At 43.5% G+C, this 17840-nt stretch overlaps 1 protein-coding gene across 3 annotated transcripts in view; it reads right to left on the reverse strand.

Moving 5' to 3' along the window:
- poc5 (POC5 centriolar protein homolog (Chlamydomonas)) overlaps positions 1-17840 on the reverse strand; it is a 128985-nt gene that overhangs the window by 35035 nt on the left and 76110 nt on the right. For all 3 annotated transcript variants that reach the window (XM_085990629.1, XM_085990637.1, XM_085990646.1), the window contains exon 10: positions 19-143. In XM_085990629.1, the coding sequence (XP_085846755.1) occupies positions 19-143 (125 nt within the window). The remainder of the gene's footprint in view (positions 1-18; positions 144-17840) is intronic.

Genomic DNA, 17840 nt, shown 5'->3' on the forward strand with positions numbered 1-17840 from the left:
ATCAAGTCTACTACATACCATCCGGTCAGAGTCAAAAGGAATTGAAGGATCTGAGGTTGTAGGAATAGGACCAACTGAACTTCCAGGTGATTGGGGTACGGAGACACACTGATCTGAATCATCTCTTCTGTGTACAGGCTCTCCTGTTTTAAAAAAATATATACAATTGAAATTTGACTATATGTGCTAGTGCAAAACAAGAGATTCCTGCAACATGTATTTTTATTGTATATATGAAAATGATGTATGATCCCTTATAAAAATATGAGAGATTCTCCCTCACTCTGGAAAGGGAGAAAATTAATAAAGACAAAATTCATGGATGGGGGGGGGGGGGGGGGGGTGCCAAAGAATGAAGTGCTGATTAGTGCTCAACAAATCATTAAATGGAATATTATACAATCCCATACTGGTCAGTATAATGAAACAGATTTAACATTTATGCCTTCATTCTTCCTCTTCCCATGTAAACGAGACCAGCTAATATAATCAATTCCTCAAAAAAGCAAGTTCCCCCAGTCATAATCATTGTGCACATATAGGAAGTAATGATACAGTCGCACAGTCAGGGCTTGAGTCAAATTAATTTAATAATACAGAAATGAAGGACAGTCAACAGTGGTACATACATTTTAGGCTACAAGCAAATCTTACAATATAGTCAACAAGTGCCTAAGCTGCAAATTACAATTATGATGAGCAGGGTAAAAAATGCATTAGGAAAATATTAATTTCTTACTGCCTGGTACATACACTGTTCATATCTTGACTGTTCTTAAACCCCCCCCCCTCCCGATTACCTTTTTTCTCCTAGGATAACTCATGCTGGAGCATTGTTCTAGGTGTTTGTATTCTTCGGATATCTCACCCAAATGCTTACTACTTCATGGATGTTTAGTGATAGTAATTGTCAACAGGCGATTTAACAATGGAACGGGGGACATCATAGCCGCGAGACCAAGCCTATTCTCACTTATGTTCACATGCTCACTTCCAGCAGGGATCACTTAATAGCAATGGAATCACTGAATGATCTCCCCCCTCCACCCCAGTCCTTTACCAGGAACATCCTCCATCACCCTCAAGCCAGAAGACTAACACTGGTTTAATGAGGAGCGTAGAAGAGCATACCGGGAGCAGCGTCAAGCATACCTGAAAATAAGGTGCAAACCTAATGAAGCTACAACACAGGACAACATGCATGCTAAACAAAGGAAGTAGCATGCTACAGAGGTAAGCGATCCCACAGCCAACAGATCAGACCAAAGCTCCGCAGCCATGCCATATCCAGTCGTTAATGGAGGTGGATAATTAAGCAACTAATGGGAGGAGGCGGCTCAGTGAACATCCTCCCCCTCAACAATGGCAGAGCCCAGCATGTGAGCGCAAAAGACAAGAATGGACATCAATGAGAACAGGATTAGTTTTGAGGCTATGATGTTATGTTTCCCATTGTTTGCAACCATCTTCAGCCAGAAGTGCAAAGTGGGTAATTCTTCACAGCCTTTTCCCGAGGTCCCCACCATCATAGATGCCAGTCTTGAGCCAATCTGATTCACTCCACCCGACATCAAGAAACAGCTGAGTGCACCAAACAGAGCAAAGGCTACGGGCCCCGACAAAATCCCGGCTGTAGTGAAGACGACTTGAGCTCTAAAACTAGACGCTCCCTCCTAGCCAAGCTGTTCGACTCCACAGATACAACAATCATCCAACCAACAATCTGGAAAATCTACCAAGTTTGTTTTGTCCACAAAATACAAATACAATCCAGCCAATTACCTCCTTAGTCACAACTATCAGTAAAGTGATAGAAGGAGTTGTGAACAGCACCATCAAGCAGCATTTATTCACAAATAACCTGCTCTCTGACACTCAGTTTGTGTTCTGCCAGGACCACTCGACTTGAGCTCTTTATAGCCTTCATCCAAACATGGACACAAGAGCTGAATTTGAGAGGTGAAGCATTCATAGTGTGGCACCAAGGAGCCTTACTAAACTGAAGTCAATCGGAATTATGGAGAAATCTCTCCAGCAGCTGGAGTCATATCTGACACAAAGGAAGGCAGTTTTTGGAGACCAACCATCTCAGCCCCAGCATATCATTGCAGGAGTTCCTAAGGGCAGCGTCCGGGGGCCAACTATCTTCATCTGCTTCATTAATGACCTTCCCTCCATCATAAGGTCAGAAGTGGGGCTGTTTGCTGATGACTGCACATTCAGCTTTCACAATTCCTTCGATAATGTAGCAGCCCATGCAACAAGACCAGAACTGCACCCAGGCTAGGGCTGCTAAGTGCCAAGTGATATTTGTGCTCCAACAAGAACCTAACCACCTCCCCTTGACATTCAATGGCATTGCCATCTCCAAGTCTCCCGACATCAACATCCTGGGGGTCAACATTGATTAGAAACTCAACTGGACCAGCCACATAAATACCGTGGTTACTGGAGCTCATCAGAGGGTGGGTATTCTGTGGCAAATGTTTCACCTTCTGACTTCCCAAACCTCTCCATCACCTACAAGACACAAGTCAGGAGTGTGATGGAATACTCTCCACTTGCCTGGATAGCAGCAGCTGCAACAACACACTATCCAAGACAAAGCAGTCCACTTGATCAGCACCTCAGCAGACTCGAACAGTTCCCATGGATTGGAGGGTAGCTAATGTAACCCCACTATTTAAAAAAAGGTGGTAGAGAGAAAACGGGGAATTATAGACCGGTATGACATCGGTAGTGGGGAAAATGCTAGAGTCCATTATAAAAAGATGTAATAGCAGCGCACTTGGAAAACAGTGACAGGATCGGGCAAAGTCAACATGGATTTACAAAAGGTAAATCATGCTTGACTAATCTACTGGAATTTTTTGAGGATGTAACTGGTAGAACAGATAAGGGAGAACCAGTGGATGTGGTGTATTTGGACTTTCAGAAGGCTTTCGATAAGGTCCCGCATAAGAGATTAGCGTGCAAAGTTAAAGCACACGGGACTGGGGGTAAGGTACTGTCTTGGGTAGAGAACTGGTTGGCAGACAGGAAGCAAAGAGTTGGAATAAAGGGGTCTTTTTCCGAGTGGCAAGCAATGACTAGTGGGGTACCGCAGAATCGGTGCTAGAACCTCAGCAGTTCACAATATATATTAATGATCTAGACAAAGGAACTAGATGTAATATCTCCAAGTTTGCAGATGACACAAAGCTGGGTGGGCATGTGTGCTGTGAGGAGGATGCAGAGAGACTCCAGTATGATTTGGACAGGTTGGGTGATTATACTGCATTTGCCATGCATCTGCCCAATGTGGATAAATGCGAGGTTATCCACTTCGGTGGCAAAAACAGGAAGACAGATTATTATCTGAACGTCAATAGATTGGGAAAAGGGGAAGTGCAACGAGACCTGGGTGCCCTTGTGCACCAGTCGCTGAAGGTAAGCATGTAGGTGCAGCAGGTGGTTAAGGTGGCAAATGGTATGTTGGCATTCATAGTGAGAGGATTAGAGTACAGGAACAAGGATGTCTTGCTGCAGTCATACAGGGCCTTGGTGAGACCACACCTTGCGTATTGTGTGCAGTTTTGGTCGCCTTATCTGAGGAAGGATGTTCTTGCCATGGAGAAAGTGCAGCGAAGATTCACCAGACTGATACCTGGGATGGCAGGAATGACGTACGAGGAGAGATTAGAACATAAGAACATAAGAAATAGGAGCAGGAGTAGGCCAATCGGCCCCTCGAGCCTGCTCCACCATTCAATAAGATCATGGCTGATCTGATCCTAACCTCAAATCTTCTATCACTCTGCATCCACCCGAACCCATGTGATCTCCCGGGAGAGGCGAAAAACCAGATAAAGACCCAATGGCCAATTTGGGAGAAAAAAATCTGGGAAATTCCTCTCCGACCCATCTAGGCGATCGAAATTCTTCCAGGAGATCACTCTGTCCCTATATTTTCTACAGTACTTACCTTCTGTAAAGGCGATCTCCACCCCAGCCAGGAACAGGAGATTGGGTCGATTAGGCTTGTATTCGCTAGAGTTTAGAAGAATGAGAGGGGATCTCATTGAAACTTATAAAATTCTAACAGGACCAGACAGACTAGATGCAGGAAGGATGTTCCCGATGGCGGGGGAGTCCAGAACCAGGGGTCACAGTCTAAGGATAAGGGGTAAGCCATTTAGGACTGAGATGAGGAGGAATTTCTTCACCGAGAGTGGTGAACTTATGTAATTCTCTACCACACAAGGCAGTTGAGGCCAATTCATTAAATATATTCAAGAAGGAATTAGATATATTTCTTAAGGCTAAAGGGATCAAGGAATATGGGGAGAAAGCAGGGACAGGGTACTGAATTTGGATGATCAGCCATTATCTCATTAAATGGCGGATCAGGCTCGAGGGGCCGAATGGCCTACTCCTGCTCCTATCTTCTATGTTTCTATCCACTAGCCTGAACATCTACCCCCACCACCACTGGCATATCATGGTTACAGGGTGTACAATCTACAGGATGCAGTGCAGCAATTCACCAAGGCTTTTTTGGCAGCACCTCCCAGGCTTCCACCCCCTAGGAGGAGGAGGAGGAGGGCAGCAGGTGCATGGGAACACCATCACCTGCAAGTCCTTCTCCAAGTCATAGGCCATCTAGACTTGAACATATATTGCCTTTCTTTCATAGTTGCTGGGTAAAAATCCTGGAACTTCCTACCCAACAGCATTGTGGGAACACCTTAACCACAAACTGCAATGGTTCAAGGAACCAGGCCCACCACCTTCGCAGGTCAAATAGGGATGGGTAATAAACACTGCCCCTGCCAGCGATGCTCATATCGCAAGAATGAATTAAATAAAAACTCACTGCTGTCCCACCATGACTAGCTGTACAAAGCACAACAGCTAGTGACTTCAGAGGGGAAATTTTATTCATTATAAGCAAGACAATGTTTCCAAGTACATCCACATTTTGATTTCACCAAAACATTACTGTACCTTTTAAAAAAAAAAAAATAGGATGTCGACTCATCTAAAATAGAACAAACTACTGAATAAAATCATGATTTTGCACAAGATGTACACAAAAATTTTAATGAATTTACTGGATTAAGACTGAAAAGCATTGTGCAAATTCTGAGTATAGCTCATCTCTACTGCAATGTGAACACTTTAAAAGTGTGTTTTTTTTTTAAATGCAAGACACAAACTGTCTGTCGAGTGCCTCAAATAGTTACTACTGAGCGTAGGAATGGAGGCTCAGAGCTCTCCCAGCTCCCTGCCTGCTCTATTCACCAGAACCATAATTCATTCTTCACCCAATGTTCTGCTGCCTGGCCCACGCCACAGACTATGTATAAGCAATGCCATGGGGGAGCCACATAAAAATTATTAAAAACTCTTCACATCAGGTAATGATGTGGTACCCAGATATGACCAATGATCTATAACTTTCTTTAGACTGGTGGGTTAGATTTCAGTAGACGTGTGGTGTTCAATAGCTGTGTTACAGACAATGAAGAGCCGCTCGCTACAGCAAGGGAATCAAATTCTTGGATGTGGATCCCTCCTTCAGTTTTAATAAAAAAGTTTTCATTTGCACAGGATGAAGTATTAAGGTATGAAACAAAGGTCTCAGATAAGACAATGCTCGAAGCAGGAGAAATTCCTGTCTGAAGTTGGAAGGGTCTGCAGTTTGCCTAACAGCATGCACCATTAAAACATCCTAAGTTGCATCTATTGCAGTCATGTGCACTGTCTGGTAAGTAACAGGAAAAATATTATGCCATTACTCAACAAGAGCCATTGCTGGAGGATCCAAGTTTAATAGAGGTTTGGAAAAAGCCAACTGAAGCAGATGGGGTGGTTACGATATATACACACTACACTTAACATTGTTCATTAGCCTTTGCAGAATTTGTTTAGAAAACGGCTCCTTCATTGAATCTGCAGCAAAACACAAACTGTCTTGCTTTGACGAAAAAAAAAGCTAAATTAATGCTAATAACCAATAGCCAAACAACTTACAACTCAATCCTATTACAGGAAACTTTCGTTTATCCGGAGGTTAAATGCCCGGAAAGCTCCATCTACCGGCAAAATTCAGGAGTCGGTTCAGATAATTTTTTTCTTTTCGTTGCTTCTTTTCTCCAGTCCTGGCTCTGCAAGCGTCTCTGTAGCTAAGCAACAGCTTCAGCTAGACGCTTGCAAGCTGCGCCGACTGTTTTGAAGCTGTTGCTAAGCAACAGGGTTTGTTGCTTCACACGGAGCTCTGAGCTCCGTATGTTTTAACATTAGCGCTGGTTTCTACGGCAGTTTTGATCTAACGGCACCAGCTCGGCCCCGTCGGTGCCGGATACCAGAAAGTTTCCTGTATTCCACCTCTTTCTTCCCGATTTGCTCCCCTTCCCACAGCATTCAAGTGACTGGCAAACAAAAGTGAGACTTGCTCTCAGATATAGCTCATTAAATATCTTTTTTTTTTGAAAAGGCAGAACTGTTATGTAAAAGTGACAAAGGATAAACCGCCTTTCCCTATACTCTGCTTTAGTCATGCACATTCTGCCTGCTTTGTTTTTTTTTTTTTATAAACTGTGTAGGGTCACAAAAGGTTGCTACTACTGGTGTTTCTTCACAGATGCAGCTGTACACAAGTAGTCTGATGCATTAGTTGCCATCTACTACAGGAATCCCTTCCTGTACTGAAAATATTCCACATTAAAATGAATACATTCAATTTATAAAATAACATTTAAAGGAATATCCACAAAGAGTCAGAGCTCAGTAACTACAATTTATGACAGAAACAAGTTTTGATAATTTTTGATTGCACCATTTATTGATGCGCTGCTAAAGGGTCAGAATAATGATATGCAGGACAGCCACTGGTACAGGTAGAATACAATTATATTCTCATTAAAAAAACTAAGCGTGTGCACATACCAAGATCACAAGTACATTTTTTTTCACTCTTCCTGGAGTAACAAGACCTGGACGACGTTCAGGCTTGGGCTGATAAGTGGCAGGTAAATTTCGCACCACAGAAGTGCCAGGCAATGACTATCTCCAACAAGCGAGAGTCTAACCACCTCCCCTTGACATTCAATGGCATTACCATCTCCGAATCCCCCACTATCAACATCCTGGGGGGGGGGGGTCACCATTAACGAGAAACTTAACTGGACCAGAAAATTAAATACTGTGACAACAAGAGCAGGTCAAAGGCTAGGTATTCTGCGGCGATTGTCTCACCTCCTGACTCCCCAAAGCCTTTCCACCATCTACAAGGTGTGTGATGGAATACTCTCCACTTGGCTGGATGAGTGCAGCTCCAACAGCACTTGAAGCTCGACACCATCCAGGACAAAGCAGCCCACTTAATTGGCACCCCATCCACCACCTTAAACATTCACTCACTCCACCACCGGCATACCGTGGCTGCAGTGTGTACCATCTACAAGATGCACTGCAGCAACTCGCCAAGGCTTCTTCGGCAGCACCTCCCAAACCTGCGACCTTTTCCACCTAGAAGGACAAGGGCAGCAGGCGCATGGGAACACCACCACCTCAAAGTTCCCCTCCAAGTCACACACCATCCTGACTTAGTATATCGCTGATCCTTCATCTTCGCTGGGTCAAAATCCTGGAACTCCCTCCCTAACAGCACTGTGGGAGTACCATCACCACACAGACTGCAGTGGTTCAAGGCGGCGGCTCACCACCACCTTCTCAAGGGCAACTAGGGATGGGCAATAAATACTGGCATTGCCAGCGACGCCCTGATCCCATAAACGAATAAAAAATCCTTTTTGATATTAAAATTGTGCAATAAACCACTTCAATGAAGCACAATCAGCAAATAAGGGAAAATGCTGCAACAAGGTTTGCTGAGCACAACTGCAGTAGCGCGTTTGAAAAAAACATTACTTAATATGGGGTGTCTTCCTCGCTCTATGAATGAAGTTTGGTCTTCATATACAAGGCAGGAACACCTGCCTTCTCAAAAGGAGAAACACATGACTAGAAACACTAGCTCTTCAAATGTTCACATCAGGTCTGAAGTCGGCTGAATCACAGCATTACTTTGAGGTATACCCACAGGTTCTTAGCGTGCAAAATGATGTTTAAGCCCAGTTAAGAGAACTGAAACATGCTAGTCTAATTTTGTACACCAGGTTATTTAGTGCTAAATCAACAACACTGACAAATCGTTAACAGCAGAATTACAGTTAAAGTATAAATGTGTAGCATAAAACATTACAAAAAAAGGTATAAAAGCACAAGAAACTGAAAATAGCAGAGTAAAATGAGACAAGGTTGACCATACCGAAGCTTTGTAAATGAAGATTGTATTCAAAGAATAAAGACAATCCAAATAAATAAATAAATAATTCATTATTCCTCCTCAAACCCCACATATAAAATAGGAGCCATACCACAGTACGACAAAACACTGGAGGGAGATCTCCAAGGATCTGCATGCTTCAGGCCAGCAGGGAGAACAACCACTCAGAAGCACCTATGCTGATCAGATAAAATTGAGGCGGCAATGAAAGACTGCTCTTGCTAGCTGCGATCTAGGAAAACTGTACATGTTATTAGCCAAGGAGACAATCACAGCATGAGCGGAGCAAGCTTTAGTTGTAGCCCTGCCAGGTAGAAACAACTTGCATTTATAAGGCATCTTTAACGTAGAAAAATGTCCCAAGGTGCTTCACAGGAGCATAATCAGACAAAAAGTGATGCCAAGGCAAAGGAGGAAATATTAGGAGGAATGACAAAAAGCTTGGACAAAGAGGTGGATTTTAAAGGAACAATTCATTGCAACACTCAGGATATAATCACAGCTTTTGAAAGACTTGGCAATGTTAAGACAAGAAGGGATGGCAAGTATTTAACAAAGTTATGTGGCCACATGCAACAAAAAGATAGGGGATATATAACAAAGTCAAGCTGATGGCTACAAAAACTTGAGTACCATGGGTCTTTCAATAAGAATGGGGAGCACGGGTTAACAGAAGAGGAAGAAAAGATCAGTAATGATAACAGGGGTTCATCCTTAGAAGTTATGCATGAGAACTGCCAGGCGTCTCCCAGGAATATGGGTGACTGGTCTCAGCTGAGGGGTTGATCTAAAGGAGTGCGGGAGAAAAAAAAAAAAAAAAATCGGTAATTGTAGTCCACGTTGGAATCATTAACATAGGCAGGTGTAGTCCAGGAGTCCTTCAAAGTAATTTCAGCAAGTTTGGGTGAAAGCCTAAAACCAAGGACCAACAAGGCAGAATTCTCTTCCCCAGCATGTGGCACCACTACTTTTTCCAGTGAGACAGACTAGGATAAAAGATATCAACTCCTGGCTAAAGATGTGGTGTAGGTTTCTAGGGGGATTGGAGTGCCTTCTGGACAAGAGACAGCTTGTACTGACTGGATGGGCTACACTGGAGCAGAAAAGTGACTGAAAATTACTTATACTGGGATATTTCAAATAGGAATATTGGAGAAGGAAGCCAGTCCATGTGTACGAGAGAGACAGGAAAATTTAGATAGGACGCAACAAAATTAGCTGTATATAATAGTACAGGAAGTCAACGGTGCATCAAAAGGAATCACAGATAAGGCAAAGAACAAACAGTAAACACAAATCAGGCAAATGTGAGTGAATAAAGACGTCATACAAAAATAATAGAATCATAAGGGTTAATGTGGGCATCATAGATATAATGAACATTTGGTGGGGGGTAGGAAAGAGGGAGAGCACAAATGGAAATGACACTAGAAGAGCAAAAGTGAAGGAGTCGCAATTTAGATGAGATACAGGAATGGCTGGACAAAGAGGACCCGAGAAAGCTAAATAAAGGAAACAAGTAGAAAATACTTGCAGGAATTTGCTACAGACTGCCAACTGGCATTGATGAGTTATTTCATGTGGAAGGAAGGAAAGAATCCAACAATGGTAATATTTTAATAATGGAGGATTTTAAATACTCATTGTAGAGAGCTTGGGCAGTGCTGGTAATGGAAAGATCCAGCATTTCTGGATGTAATACGGGCAGCTGCATGAATCAACATGTAATAGAAGGGACTTGAAATGAGGCTATACATTATAATGGGGACATTATAATAGGAGCTAATGTAGGATGTAGTTGAGAAATAGTGATTGAACCCAAGGTTCAGGGTAAATAAAGAAAAAGATTAATAGTAGCATTAGACCACTAAGGGAAGGCAGATTTTAGGAGAATGCTCACACAAGTAAAAGAATTGCACAAGACTGGGAAAAAGAGAGACACTGAGGTAACTTAGTGGAACAAACTTAAGGGCAGTATCAGAAATGTATAACTAGGAGTTATAAGAAGTGGATAAAGACGGCCAGGCAAACTGGTAGCCAAGGACTTTAGGAATAAAGCAAAGATATTCAAATAATACAAGTTATCCACAATAGGGAATAGTAAGCCTCAACATGCAGAAATCTGTTGTGAAAAAAAAGTTGCTAAAATAATTTAGCATTGCTAGGGAAATCAAGACAAATGACCAAGTTTTTCAACTTTTGGGGAAAGGAAAAATGCAAGAGCATAGAATCTCTGGCTCAGGAAACGGGTGTCAAGGTTAGTGAAGATGTGGACATTGATGAAAAATTGAGTTCTACAGTTCTATATTAAGAGGAGAAAATAGGGGTTTGATACAGCTGTTTTTATTTTTTAAAAAGCATCAAGACACCAGATTTATAAATTGGGCAACAAGTACAAAAAGCAAGCTAATACTAAATCTATACAAATCTTTGATTATGCCACATTTGGAATGGTGTGTCCAGTTTTGGGAGCTCTACTTTATGCAGATGTCAAGGCCATGGAGATAGTGAATCTCTGCTGCACTATGATACCAGGCTGGAGGGACTTTAAAAAAAAAAAACACAAGAGGGTTGTTAAGAAAATGTAATACCCCAATAGAGTGATGAAAGCAGAAGCCATAATAGCTTGTGAAAAGAAAGTGGAAAACTATTGGAAAAAGCAAACAAAAACGGTATGGGGGAAGTACTGGGGAATGGGACTAGCTGTCAGAGACTTGGTAAAGGCAGAATAAGCAAATAGCCTCCTTTTGTACTGCAATGATATGAAGAGAATAGTACAGGGGCAAATAGCAATATGGATGTTCCAAGATAGTCAGATTAAGGTATCATGGGGGTGAAACTGGGAGCCTTTGCGCCTCCAGTTAGCGCCCCCGGGGGGGGGGTTTGGCTGGATACTGAATGAGATCCAAGTAAATAAAGCACCCAGACTGGATGGGATTCATCCTAGGTTTCTTGGAGAACTTAAGGATGTATTAGCAGAACCGCTGGCAGAGATATTTAGCAATTATAGGAAACTTTCGTTTAGCCGGAGGTTAAATGTCCGGAAAGCTCTATCTACCGGCAAAATTCAGGAGCCGTTTCCTATAAGTTTTTTTTACTTCTCATTGCTTTTTTTTTTTCCCAGTCAGGCTCTGCAAGGTCTAGCTGAAGCTGTTGCTTAGCTACAGAGACGCTTTTAAGCTGTGGCCGACTGTTTTGAAGCTGTTGCTAAGCAACAGGGTTTGTTGATTCACACGGAGCTCAAAAGCTCCGTATGTTTTAACATTAGCGCTGGTTTGTACAGCAGTTTTGATGGTACGGCACCAGCTCGGTCCCGTCAGTGCCGGATACCAGAAAGTTTCCTGTAGTTAGAAAAGGCAGTGATAGCAGAGCAATGGAGAATAGCAATTGTAGCACTCTTATTTAAAATGGGAGCTGGGGGATCAAAGAAATTATAGACCAGTTAATCAGGAAAATTCTAGAATTAATCAAGGACAAGGTAGTAGAACATTTAGAGAGGTATAAATGAATTGCTAAGAATTAACACAGATTTACAAAAGGAAAGTAATGCCACAGCAAAGCAACTGAATTTTTGAGAAGCAACAAAAAAATGTAGCTAATAGAGAACGCATAGGATTTGGTATACTTGGATTTTAGTAAAACTTTTGCTGAGGTGCTGTATAAAATTAGTTCAGAGAATTAGCAGACATGGTGCGGATGGCAGCATGCCTAGATCAAGTCAGGTCTTTGTGAATGGTAAGTATTTGGTTTGGAGGGTGTAGTGTCCGTGTGTAGATAAAGACACTGAAGACAGGAGTTGGTTCATAGGTATTTACTAAGCAAGTCTGGGGGGGGGGGTTTCTAAAGGATATACACAATACATAGGCTTATATAGCCCAAGTGGCAATTACCGGCATTACGCACACCTGGGGCTCTTAAAGGCACATACACCACAATTCCTCCCCTTCTAGCTAACTAGTACATCATATTTTAAGTAATTATTAATTACATGTTATATGCAAAATAATATACATTGCTGTATTAATTAATTATAAGTTAGTCTCTCAGGAGGCTTCCTGACTCGGTCCGGATAACGCCTCGGGGGTGTAGTAGTTTCTGGTGGTGTAGTAGGTTCTTCTGGCAAGGCTGATTCGGCTTGAAGGCCAGTGTCGGGTTCATCGGGCTCCAGTATCACCGGATCGGAGGTAGATATGGGTATCTCTACTTCATCGTTAGATGTATAGCGTGGTGGTGTAGGTTGTCCCTTTTCGGATGACTTGATGATTTGGTCAGCATGGCGCCTTATTATGCTGTCTCCGATGTCCACGGTATACATCAGTGGTCCTAATCGTGTGCAGATAGTTCCAGGCTGCCATTTCTCGGTACGGTAGTCCCGGGCCAAAACCGGTTGGCCTATCTGGAAGGCCCTAGTTGGCCTTTCATTCATGCCCTGAAACTGCCGGTTCTCCACGTCCCTTCGGATGTTGGGCTTGACCAAATCCAGCCGGCATCTTAGGTTTCTATTGTAGAACATCATGGCAGGAGTTTGGTTAGTAACCATATGCGTTGCATTCCTATATGCAAATAAGAAGTTATCCACCTTGTGCTGAAGTTTTATGTCTTCATTACCCATGGCCTTGATGGCCTTCTTGAAGGTCTGGACAAACCTTTCAGCCAATCCATTGGTGACGGGATGGTATGGGGCGGACGTGTAGTGCTTTACCCCATTGTTCTTTAAGAACTTTCTGAATTCTTCGGACACAAATTGCGGTCCATTATCAGAACATCTCTGCTCCGGCAGCCCATTCCTGGCAAATATGGTCCTTAATACTGTGATGGTTTTTTCCGTGGTGGTGGAGGACATCTTTATTACCTCCGGCCACTTGGAGTGTGCATCAACTGCGATTAAGAACATTGAGTCCATAAATGGACCAGCAAAGTCGATGTGCACCCTTTGCCAGGGAGATGAGGGCCACTCCCATGGATGTAGAGGGGCCTGTGGCGGAGCATTTTGGACCTTCTGGCATCCTAGGCAGCTCTTGGTCATGTCTTCGATGTCTCCATCGATACCTGGCCACCATACAAACGCCCTAGCTAGGTTCTTCATTTTCACTCCACCCAGATGCCCCTCGTGAAGCTCCTTTAGCACTTTATCCTGGAGTTTGGGTGGAATCACCACTCTGGATCCACACATCAAGGTTCCTCGGCATACTGGCAGCTGTTCTCTTCTTTGCGAGAATGCTGGCAACAGTGGTTCGCCATGTGCTGGCCATCCCTTCACTGTTAAATCGTAGACCCGTGAGAGAGTAGGGTCATTTCTTGTCTCCCTTTCAATGGCAGAATTTGTCACCGGTAGACATTCCACTATGGTAGAGTGGAATATCTCTACTGGGTCTACTGTAGGTGCCTCTTCTATCGTTGGCAACGGTAGGCGTGATAAACCGTCAGCATTCCCATGCTGTTTTGACCCTTTGTATTCAATGTTGTATTGGTGTGCCCCTAGAAAAAGGGACCACTTCTGTAGTCTTTGTGCCGTCATAATGGGGACACCTTTTTTAGGGTTGAATATGGAGATGAGGGGTTGATGGTCAGTCAGCAAGGTAAATTTTTGTCCGTGTAGGTAATGGTTGAATTTCTTCACTCCCCATACCAGGCTGAGTGCTTCCCTGTCTATCTGGGCATAGTTACGCTCAGCTGAGTTCAATGAGCGTGACGCAAAAGCTATCGGCCGTTCCGAGCCATCAGGGAATCTATGGGACAATACCGCTCCTATGCCGTAAGGGGATGCATCGCACGCCAGTCTGATTGGTAGTGATGGGTTGTAATGAGCCAAAACTTTCTCGGATGTGATTAAGTCTTTACATTTATGGAAGGCACGTTTACAGTCTTCGTTCCATTTCCAAATCACTCCTGTCTGTAGAAGATCATTAAGAGGGTGTAGAATAGTTGATAAGTTCGGTAAAAATTTATGATAGTAATTTATTAATCCCAGGAATGACCTTAATTGTGAAACATTTTCAGGTGCTGGGGCTTTTATAACTGCTTCAATTTTTTCAGGTGACTTATGCAACCCTTCCTTATTAATTATGTGGCCACAATATGATATCTGATTTTGGAAAAATTCGCACTTGGGGCGATTTGCTCGTAGGCCCCGTTCTTTCAGCCTAGTGAGCACCTGCTCCAAATTGGCAAGGTGCTCGTTGTCGTTTTCTCCTGTTATAAGGATGTCGTCTAGGTAGCATTGAGTCCCCGGAATCCCTTGCAGGACTTGCTCCATAGCTCTTTGCCAGATAGCTGGAGCTGATGCTATTCCAAAAACCAGTCGATTGTACTGGTACAGGCCTTTGTGTGTGTTTATTGTGAGATACTTTTTAGAGGTCTCCTCAACCTCCATCTGTAGATATGCCTGTGCCAAGTCAATTTTGGTGAAACGTTTCCCTCCGGATAGTGAGGCGAAAATATCTTCTATCCTCGGAAGAGGATACTGTACCGTGTGAAGGACCGGGTTTACAGTCACCTTAAAGTCCCCAGAGATGCGAATTTTTTTCTGTTCCTCAGAGTTATTTTTCAATGTTTTTTTCATGACTGGAACGATGGGTGTTGCCCATTCGCTCCAATCTATTTTGGATAATACGCCTGCCTTTTCCAAATTCTTCAGCTCTGCCTCGACTGCCGGACGTATTGCGTATGGCACTGGTCTTGCCTTAAAATTTTTTGGAATTGCTGTATCTTCCACTTTTATTGAGGCGGTGATGCCTTTCAAGGTTCCTAGTTTCTCTTGAAACACTTCTTTGGCATTGGCCAAGATGTCTTTTAATCGTTCAGGTATGATGTCATCATTGTTTTTTTCCTTACTGGTCACCGTCAGTGCCTGAATGGAGTGCCAGTCTAAACATATCTTCCTTATCCATTCACGTCCCAACAACGGTGGACCACCATCTTGTAGAATGTATAAACACAACTTTTGTATTTCTTTGCCGTTGTATACCACAGGCACCCTTATTTTTCCTTTGGGGTAGACTTTCTGCCCCGTATATGTTTTTAAGATAATGGATGTGTCTTTTAGAGGTATATGCGAAAATAGCCTCTCGTAATCTCGTCGATTTATTACGGTTAGAGCTGATCCTGTATCTAGCTCCATTTTAACTGGGGACCCTGCTATTGTGAGGGTAACCCAAATGGTTTGGTAATCCTCTTTGGCAAGTACATTATGTAATTTGAGACAGCTTAGTCTCTTGTTTCCGGAGTCGCTATCGCTATTCTGGTCTTCGGAGCTATTGTCCGTCATCATTTGTACCTTCCTGTACTTTTCTTTATTGATTTTTTGTTTTCTGTCAGTGGATTTATTTTGTCCAGATTGGCATACCCGTGCAATGTGTCCAATCTTACCACATTGCCTGCATGCTTTGCCCTTGAACCAGCAGTCCCTCTGGTTATGGGTGGATCTGCCGCAGCGATAACATCTTCCGAACTCCTGTGTCATTTTATGGGTGCCGAAGTCCTGTGTCTCTTGTTGTATCTCTGCTGCTCCTTTTGCTGCTGCTTCGTATGATACAGCCATACTGAAAGCTTTGTCCAATGTTAAATCTTTTTCAGCAAGCAGTCTTTTTTGTGTTCCTTCACTTAAGAGACCGCAAACAAATTTGTCTCGAAGATAATCCGATAGTCCTGCTCCGAATTGGCAGTACTTTGATAGCTTTCTTAATTCGGTTAGGTAATCAGCGTTACTTTCATTCTTGTGTTGATTTCTCTTGAAGAACTTGAATCGTTCCGCTATCAGCAGCGGTGTTGGGTTTAAATGCTCCTGCAGGGTATCAACAATTTCTTTAAAAGTCTTGTCCTTTGGTTTGGCTGGAGTGATTAAATTTCGTAACAGCCCGTATGTCTTCGCGCCCATTAAGTTCAGAAGTACTGAAGCTTTTTTTTCATCTGTTATTCCATTTGCAGTGCAATAAACCTCTACTCTTTCCACGTATGTGGTCCAATCTTCTATTTCGCCATCAAAAGCCTCAATATTACCAGATTTAGGCATTTCAGAAAAGATATGGCGCTTCCCGCGCTTTTTTTTTCTCTGTAGCAACGATATGGCGCTTCCCGCGCTTTCCCGCCGCTGCTACCGATAACAACGCTGTTTTACTGTGGTTTCCGTTTATTCACTGTTGGAGACTCGTTCCCGACGGAGGTCTAAACGCTGACCTGCTTGCCGCGCCGGCCGTCTCTCGAGTGCACCCTCCCAGTCCGTTATTGCTTGCCTCCGATTTCGCTGCCTGTCTCAGCTGTAGAGCCCGCCGCTGGAGCTCCAGCCTGACGCCCAGGAAGGATTAGCGCAGTACCTGTCACCAGCTTGTGAAACCACAGTTTCTCTTACTTCCTTGAGTCTTCTGGACGCTGGAGGAATCGATGTCCTTGAGGTGCTGCCGAATTGCAGGTAAGTCCGTTTCCACTTCGTCACCACTGTAGTGTACGTGTGTAGATAAAGACACTGAAGACAGGAGTTGGTTCATAGGTATTTACTAAGCAAGTCTGGGGGGGGGGGGGGGGGGGGGGTTTCTAAAGGATATACACAATACACAGGCTTATATAGCCCAAGTGGCAATTACCGGCATTACGCACACCTGGGGCTCTTAAAGGCACATACACCACAATTGCTCTTAAAGGCACATACACCACAGAGGGTGTGACAAGTGGAGTCCAACAGGGCTTAGTGTTGGGACTTGTACTTTTCAACATGTTCATGTGACCTGCATCAGATTTTTATCTCAGAATTTGTGGCTGACACCAAAATAGCAGGAATAGTTAATGCATGTGGAAGATTTCAAGCTAGAGGGAGATTCCAGATTTTGTTTTGGAGAGGTGGGTGGACAATTAGCAGTTTAATTTTATACGGCACCTCATCAAAAGCTTTACTAAAATACACGTGTAAATCGGTACAAGACCAATCGACCCAATCTCTCCTCATACGTCATTCCTGCCATCCCAGGTATCAGCCTGGTGAATCTTCGCTGCGCTCCCTCCATGGCAAGAACATCCTTCCTCAGATAAGGCGACCAAAACTGCCCACAATACTCAAGGTGTGGTCTCACCAAGACCCTGTACAACTGCAGCAAGACATCCCTGTTCCTGTACTCAAACCCTGTCGCTACGAAGGCCAACATACCATTTGCCTTCTTAACCGCCTGCTGCACCTGCATGCTTACCTTCAGCGACTGGTGCACAAGGACACCCAGGTCTCGTTGCACTTCTCCTTCTCCCAATCTATTGCCATTCAGATAATAATCTGCCTTCCTGTTTTTGACACCAAAGTGGATAACCTCGCATTTATCCACGTTATATTGCATCTGCCATGCTTCTGCCCAATCACCCAACCTGTCCAAATCATACTGGAGTTTCTCGGCATCCTCATCACAGCACACACACCCACCCAGCTTTGTGTCATCTGCAAACTTGGAGATATTACATCCAGTTCCCTCGTCTAGATCATTAATATATATTGTGAATAGCTGCGGTCCAAGGACCGATCCCTGTGGTA

Source organism: Somniosus microcephalus, chromosome 1, assembly GCF_052327205.1.
Source record: "Somniosus microcephalus isolate GS21.2 chromosome 1, FLI_Smic_1.0, whole genome shotgun sequence".
In the NCBI taxonomy this organism is placed as follows: Eukaryota; Metazoa; Chordata; class Chondrichthyes; order Squaliformes; family Somniosidae; genus Somniosus; species Somniosus microcephalus.